Source organism: Armigeres subalbatus, chromosome 3 (assembly GCF_024139115.2).
Source record: "Armigeres subalbatus isolate Guangzhou_Male chromosome 3, GZ_Asu_2, whole genome shotgun sequence".
NCBI lineage: Eukaryota > Metazoa > Arthropoda > Insecta > Diptera > Culicidae > Armigeres > Armigeres subalbatus.
In genome coordinates, this window is record NC_085141.1 from 361,846,960 (window position 1) to 361,855,389 (window position 8,430).

The 8,430-nt window shown below is 41.5% G+C and overlaps 2 protein-coding genes across 2 annotated transcripts; one reads left to right on the forward strand and one right to left on the reverse strand.

Moving 5' to 3' along the window:
• Positions 1–347: 347 nt before the first annotated feature.
• On the reverse strand, positions 348–2,673 carry LOC134223414 (glycosylphosphatidylinositol anchor attachment 1 protein). The gene is made up of 3 exons (XM_062702548.1): positions 861–2,673; positions 628–793; positions 348–570 (listed from the first exon to the last, which is right to left on the reverse strand). Exons 1-3 carry the CDS (start codon positions 2,498–2,500, stop codon positions 409–411), a joined length of 1,968 nt encoding a protein of 655 aa, XP_062558532.1. The 5' UTR covers positions 2,501–2,673; the 3' UTR covers positions 348–408.
• A 3,481-nt stretch (positions 2,674–6,154) lies between these two features.
• LOC134226264 (small ribosomal subunit protein eS7) lies at positions 6,155–7,845 on the forward strand. The gene is made up of 4 exons (XM_062706924.1): positions 6,155–6,311; positions 6,678–6,845; positions 7,016–7,348; positions 7,604–7,845. The coding sequence occupies exons 2-4, from the start codon at positions 6,678–6,680 to the stop codon at positions 7,679–7,681; spliced, it is 579 nt and encodes a 192-aa protein (XP_062562908.1). The 5' UTR covers positions 6,155–6,311; the 3' UTR covers positions 7,682–7,845.
• Positions 7,846–8,430: the final 585 nt, after the last annotated feature.

Below are 8,430 nucleotides of genomic sequence, written 5' to 3' on the forward strand. Positions count from 1 at the left end.
TGTTCGAATGATGTTTCGAGAAATCTGGTAGCTTCATGTGCAAGGTTCTCCAGCTTGTTGATTTCCACATCCTGCTGCTATATTAACGGATGCCGGATCTATTATTTTGAGTAGGTATATGCGACGGTTTCTACGTCAACAAATCTACTCAAACATACTCCAACCGAATAACTTCATTTGTAAATTTCTGATAATGTACAAAACATCAATTCATGCGACTGAATTTTATAGCCTTGAGTCGGGTACAGGAGGTACTGCAAAGTAATTCCTCTCTCCCAATAAGGGTTTTTGATGGTGTTGATGACTCAAGCCATTGAATATTTCTTTACAAATAACAACAAATCAAATTTTAGATATCGTTTGTTGACTCAGTTCTTTGGTAGCTATTTTCCGAATAATCTACCCTAACTATTGCTGTATTTTTTTCTCCTCCAAAAGTTCTGATTCGCATTCGGCTTTTTGTATTTGAACATTATTTGAAGGTTTTGTTACAAACATCAAAACCCACAGCATGGTCCACGATGGCATCAAGACTAACGCCACCAAATCAAACAGCCAATTACCGTAGATCTGAAAGAATAAATAGAAGTTACTTATATAGCGAATCATTTATATCAAAGAACTTACCATCGAATCAACAACAGAATAAGTAATTCCGTCCATTGTTCCAGTAATCGCCTTTTTCATTTGTTCCTTTAAGGACAATTCAGGGAATAGATTACAAGTTACACAAAACAGAACTATATAAACCACCACCAAAGGATGAATTGTGATGCATAATATACGTGATAACCTGAAATAAGATTAGGTTTCATTTAAATATTCCAAATAAACAATCTACATATAAGAATCGATCATACCCTCTGGTGAAGCCACGTTTAAGTGGCTGTAACATCAATACTACCGGGACTATCGCAACCGAAAGTACCCATCCGAGAGAGAAATTCAGCATTCCTACTGTTAACAGTGCTGTTCCCAGTTCCAACAGAACGGCTATCCGAAGAATTTCGGCATTCAGGGCATCCAACGTGATGAAACCTGGGAGGATTAGCACCAACACTGAGATGCACGCCATGATGGCGAAAAGGCTAAACTGAGTCGAAAGATTTGAATCATGAAGGTACCCATTCAGGGCAGCATTAAACGGCAAAACCGTAGTCATAGCCCCTATTCCGTGGGCCAATAACAATACAATTCCTACTGAAATATAAGAATGCTTTGGCTTTTCCAGTGGTTCCGTTTCGTCATCCTCCTCCGAACCAGTGTTTTCCTGACCAGCATCATCCGAGTAATACAAACCCAGATAGTGTATGAACGACTTAATCAGCAATGCTCCGACCATCAGCGCCAAACTGGGCATGTAATCGCCGATGGACACGAATCGATCATGCGTCACCAGCAGATAGAAAAAGTAGCTCTGATGAAACCGTTCCAGCAAATTATTCAAACTCCGACTGATTCCTTCCACAATCTTCAACAACGCTCCTACTCCAGCCGAGTTTCGTTGATTTCCGTTGCGCTTCACACATTCCAGAGTCAGAGCCTCGATCCCATAACGATGGAACAGCCCATGATTGCCATTTGGAACCCCCGACGACTGACCCAGCACCATTGCCAGAAGGTTCTGCAGCTTCTCACCGTAGGTAATTGGCTTTTTCTGATTAGTTGCGGACAATCGATAAGCCGCCGCAATTCCATTCTTTTGCGACAGCTTCTGTGCCAGATTATGTAAATCCAAATTCGGCAGCTGACCGTTCAATCCCTCGACCTTCAAGTTAATATGGTCCACATCAAAACTCTGAACTTCCAAATTAATGGCAGCTTGAATCGCTCCAGCCCGCCCGTCTAAGGAGCCCGCATTTAACACCCGATTGTCGTCGGAGCCATGATAAGCTTCCAGCCAAGCCTGCATTCCCAGCTGCTCCTGCTCGGTTATCAGGAAAATGATATCCTTGGCCCAGTACTTCTGCTTTCGTGCAAAATCTGCAAATGCCAAAATCAGTGGCACTCCCGCCGCTACGTCCATGTGAACTGTTTCCGGTGGTCGGTACGGCACAGAAATCACGAACGCCTCCGTCGACCCGATCCTCGGAGCTCGCAAAATCCCATACACATTTTTACCCTTGAAAACCTTCCCTCCACCGAGCGGATAATTCAGCGTAAAATTATGCGTATGCGTTTCCAGACCGATCTTCCGCATCTTCGCCAACAGCCAAGCATACGGCATTCCGGTCCGGTGATTTTCCCGCTCTCGGTCCAACTCCGCGGCATACGTCTTGGCGAGACTTACGGTTTCCGCCTTGAGCTCCGAATACACCAGCCCCGGCAGGAGAGCATTTTCCGAAAAGTACGTACCGGAATTGAAGTTCGTGTCCGGCAGGAGTCCAAAGTAGCCAACACCCAGCAGATAGAACGAGAAGCAGATCAGTGTGTTGTGCCGAATCAGCGCTTTACAGTATTTGGCTTTCTGGGAAATGGATGGGTTCGTAAGTAGACCCATGTTATCCGACACTCGCGAGTTATTTGGCAGTGCTTCTGCGACTAGATTTCAACTTATGAATAACTAAAAATGTAATATAATCTAAGATAATTTTTAATCGATTGATAGGAGAAAATCTTGAGTTTTTTTTTATATATTTTTTAATGTTTGTTGAAAAACAGAGACCTGTCAAACAAGGGGCATCACAATGTTTTAATTCATTATGTTAAACGGCTGCGTCCTTGCACAAAAATTGCGTAACACAAAACACAGAGACGTTGTTTAATAGAGACACGCGGAGAGAATAAAAGCAATTCTGGCTTCACGGCCCGCAGACAAAAACAATCCTGTGTGATTGGCAACATATAAAATTGTGAGAACTTGAAGTGGTTCTCAGTATGAGCAGTTATTTCATTTGCCTCACCTCACCTCACCTCCTGCCTTTTTAGCGCCATTGCCAAATATTCAACAGCAAATATAATATTTAAACTTGCTTTGAAAACTCTGGAAACAGCTTGATTTACTTAACTTTTCAAACTTTTTCATAATTTATATAATGTTGATTACAATACTTATCTCGCATTTAGTACCGATTGGTAATGTTTGTTTACTTTGCTCGTTTGGTACAGTTCGATTGGTACTTTCGGCTTCACTCTTCGCGGGTCTCTATCTATAAACAACGTCTCTGGCAAAAATATGGTTTGTGAAATCCAAGCTATTGTCATCCTATTGTTAAGCCCACCGCCAGGTCGTAGCCAGGATGTCCTGGGCTATATTTTTTTTCATACTGTGTTTCAATTATGACAGCGGGCTATGTCTATTGATGATGATGACACCGCGCATGTCACCGGCTCGGTGAAATCAGTAAATATTGTCGGCGTAGCACCAACTTAGAATTCGGAAGTCGGAACTTCCGAACCGAACTTTCTTCCAAAGTTTTATCTGTCAAATCATTGATGCGTTGATGCGTTGATGCGTTTAGCGCATCTTTAGGCGAAACCAGCGCACTACTTCCGAAGAGATGTTTTGTTGGTCTTGCAGGGTTGGTCTTGGACCCAGCCATTCCGGGGGATTTCATAATTTCCGTCCTGTCCCTTTTAAGTTTAATTTGATTTTATTGCAGTTTGTGTTGTGTTCGCCGTTTAACTTTTAGTTAAAATTTGACTGTTCGATGGTTATTTCTCCGTGGTTAAAAATAACCCTGCTCCGGAGCATGGTTAAATTTGACAGTTCGATAGTTAAACCACAGATAACAGATATTTAGGCTAGAACAAATTTTATTGAAAATCCTGTGTAAACTTTTAAATTGATATACGTTGGCCCACTACTGCCATCTACTCAACTAATTGCGGCAGTACACACAGATGCAGCTGATTAACAACCGTCGAACGCAGCCAATGCATTTGACAGCCGCATTCGGGCTGCGTTTTCAATAACAATGATTCTTGCGCCATCTCCAATCGATTGCCAAACGCGGTCCAAATTTAAAATACATTTGAATTAACGGTTGCGGATGTTTACACACGTATCGGACACCAGCCTCAATATCTGTTATCTGTGGTTAAACTTTGCTCGCGAGAAAATTGGCGCCAAATCCATTTTGCTCCAAATAACTATCAATCTGTCAAAACTCAAATGGGTCGGCTTCAGGGTAAAACGGTCAAACGGTTGTCAATCGACGACAGATGCAATAAAAGTGCATCTCAATGTGCAGCGCAATGCAGCTGTCATTGAATTTGATATCAGCACAGATAACAGATATCTAGGCTAGAACAAATTTTCTTTAAAATCCTGTGTAAACTTTTGAATTGATATACGTTGGCTCACTACTGCCATCTACGCATCAGATTGCGGCAGTACATACAGACGCAGCTGATTATCAACCGTCGAACGCAGCCAATGCATTTGACAGCCGCATTCGGGCTGCGTTTTCAATAACAATGATAACTGCGCCATCTCCAATCGATTGCCAAACTCGGTCCCAATTTAAAATACATTTGAATTAACAGTTGCGGATGTTTACACACGTAGCGGATGCCAGCCTCAATATCTGTTATCTGTGATATCAGTTTGAAGTTTAGCGGTCCGATAACTGCAAAACTGTTGCAACTATCGAATTGCAGTTAAAAAGCATTGCAGTTAAATGACTTGCAGTTATCGAGCGTCTACTATGTATTTAAATGATTATACAGTGATCGTTCGCTAATTGGGGCACGACCTCACCCCAACTAGCGAATGCCGTTCACTAATACCACAGATAACAGATATTTAGGCTAGAACAAATTTTATTGAAAATCCTGTGTAAACTTTTGAATTGATATACGTTGGCTCACTACTGCCATCTACTCAACTGATTGCGGCAGTACATACGGATGCAGCTGATCAACAACCATTGAACGCAGCCAACGCATTTGACAGCCGCATTCGGGCTGCATTTTCAATAACAATGATCCTTGCGCCATCTCCAATCGATTGCCAAACGCGGTTCTAATTTAAAATACATTCGAATTAACGGTTGCGAATTTTTACACACGTATCGAATGCCAGCCTCAATATCTGTTATCTGTGCTAATACTAAGGACACACCTGTGGTACTTGTACCATGGTACAAGAGAACAAGAAAATTATTCCAAGACTATCTTTAATAAAGACAATAATTGGTATGGTACTCATTTCAAGATTCTTGTACCATGGTACTTGTACCACCAGTGTGTCATTAGTATAATTGGGGCGTTTTGACAAGCGTCAATGTTGTTTACTTTTTGCATTGAACAAAGGAAAATTTTACGCGCCAGAAAATATCGATCCCGCCAAACACGGAAACAAAACGTCAACGCGTTTTTGACATCACATTCTGACGTTTAGCTGCTTTTTAATTGGGTTTCGCCCCAATTAGCGAACCCCCAACTAAAAAGCGCCCCAACTAGAAAAAACCCAATTAGCGAACGTTCACTGTATGCGAATAACTAACCGCATAAATCCAAACGATAGCCGAACCATTATTGGAACGGTATACGTTCCAGGTTGAACCATAATGATAATGGTACTTAACCATAACCGTACTGTAGTCTGATATTATCAATTTCCCACCTTATCGGCCGCGACGATTTGAAATCGTCGCAAAACAAATTGACGCCAAAATCGTCGCCAGCAGAAATGGCCATAAGATCTGTCAAATCAACTGTGAACAAAATTTTATATACTCAATAATCACATTATTATGTGTGCAGCTCAAAACCGAATTTTTGAACTCACGACAATTAATTTTCTCCTATCAGTCGCAAGTTTCATTACTGCGCATCTGGTGCGCTGTATAGCGCATCTGGTTGCGAACAATGTGAACTAGTTGCGCAATGATGCGCTATAAGTTGAACGCGAGTAAAATCGATTTTCGCGAGTTCGAAATTCGATTTTCAACTGGAACCATAATATTTCCCAAAATTGAGCCCTGTTTTTAATGCAGATTGACATTATTTACTAATAAAACTAACATAATTTTAGAATAAAGATGTTGGCGACGATTTTGATAGTGCCTAAAAAATGGTCGGCGCGTTTTGTTACCAAGGAAACAGACAATATTTGTATGCGGGAAGTTTAGCACGCAGCCAAGTATTTTCCATAAGCGATCGCTGGACAGAAAATCAAGCTGTCCTTGTATAAAACGCGGAGTTGCTGAAAATCTGTCAAAAAACGCAAACTTTGACAGGTCTACTTCCGCTCAACTGTTGTGCCAGTGCTCTGCTGTCAAATTCCGCTCCTTTCTCGCTCTTTTTCCGGGCATCTTTGATGTACGAGTGAACACATTTCACTGTGAACGTAAAATAAATTCGCTGTAAGTGCAGTTTTCTCAGTAGAATATGTGCCAACTTGTGGGGAAAGGATAATTGTACCGTCGCACGATGGATTGGATCCGAAATTTCCGACGGTTTCCGTAGAAAATACACCAAAATTGAAGCAAACTTTGCGCCGTGAATTCAAGTTGTAGATGCGAATGAAAGATGTTTTGACACTGCTAGGTTCCATAACCTGGTGGAAGTTTTGTGTACAAAAATGAAGTGAGCCTGATTGAGGCCAATTTCGGATACCATCAAATCTGTGCGATAGTTCTGAATCTTGACGCCGAAAGTGTCAATAAATTGTGCTGCTATGTAGAAGTGATCTGATTGTTTACGTGGTGTATGTTTCGATGTCTTTGCAGATGGTTTTCGGATCAAAGGTGATCAAGGCCGGTGGTGCCGAGCCCGATGCGTTCGAGGGTCAGATCGGCCAGGCAATCCTGGAGCTGGAGATGAACTCTGACCTGAAGCCACAGTTGCGCGATCTGTACATCACCCGCGCTCGTGAGATCGAGTTCAATAGCAAGAAGGTAGGTAAACAAAATTCGTCTACCGGCTGTGAGCCGGCTCGAATCGCTGCTATCTTCCATTCAAAAGTATAGCGAATAAGGGCCAAAGATTTCGGCAGTTTTTAGAATTTTAGAATAAAATGCTTCAGTGTTTTTACTTCAAATGTTTATACTTTTTTAAATGATTGCAGGCTATTGTGATCTACGTCCCGGTGCCCAAACAGAAGGCCTTCCAGAAGGTCCAAACCCGGCTGGTCCGTGAGCTGGAGAAGAAGTTCTCCGGTAAGCATGTCGTGTTCATCGGTGAACGTCGCATCCTGCCCAAGCCACAGCGCGGCCGCCGTGACCCCAACAAGCAGAAGCGTCCACGATCCCGTACCCTGACCGCCGTCTACGATGCTATCCTGGAGGATCTGGTCTTCCCGGCTGAAGTCGTCGGCAAGCGAATGCGTGTCAAGCTGGATGGCTCCCAGCTGATCAAGGTTCACCTGGACAAGAATCAGCAGACCACCATTGAACACAAGGTGCGTTTTTTGTGTGCCATTTTAGATTATTGATTATTCAGCATCTCCTACATTCGGATTGGTTCGTCACCATTAGGAACCATTTCGTCTATACGATGCTAAGATCAAATTCCAGGATTTCTCCACCCGCCGCTTTACTGTGTTTGTCAAAGTCTAGGGGCTGAAAGAGAAATTCTCATTCGTTTTGTTTTATTCCAAATTACATTTTAATTATTTAGTAATAGCACTAATATGAGTTCGTTTTTCTTCTTGCAGGTCGATACCTTCACGTCAGTGTACAAGAAGCTGACCGGACGTGACGTTACGTTCGAATTTCCGGAGCCCTACCTGTAAACTATTATAACGCTAGAGTAAAACAAATTAATAAGTGAGTGCGCGCGGAATGTTGGTGATACAGAAGAAATGTACGGAGAAGTAGGGTGTGCATAAAACATCTTTTGTGCTGCATTGATCGCCCTCCAATAAAAACCCTCGGCAAAAGGGAAAAGAACAGTTTACTTGAAATATTTGATGTAATGCAGACATTGAAATGTTTGCCAGTGTAGAGAAATTTCCGTTTGTCATTGTGGACAGTGTGCTAAATGCAAATGTTATCAATACTCGGTTTAACGCAAAAGGTACAGAGGAGATGCCTTCATTCATCTTGATAAATATGTCGTCTACCTTGCAGTTTTTCCATTTAAAATATACATCTGGTCGTTACTTTCCTGTTCTTTCGCTACAAATGTCTAACAACATTTTTAAAGGATGTCCTTTCAGTGGCAGTGGTACATTTGTCCAAACATTTATTTATCTGAATCATGACTAGACTAGCCAGAAACATAATCTAGTTGAATAATTAATATTGAGCGTCTTAGAGAAAAATGTTACAAGGTTAAAAATACTTTACTCTTACTTCCGATATATTCACTTTTGTATCAACAGATACGTATTTCGTTTTCTACTTGAAAACTTCTTCAGTGTTTTGTTATTCATAACAAGTAGAAAACGAAATACGTATCTGTTGATACAAAAGTAAATATAGCGGAAGTAAATGGAAGAGTGAAGTATTTTTAATCTTATAATCTAGTTGATAAATTAAT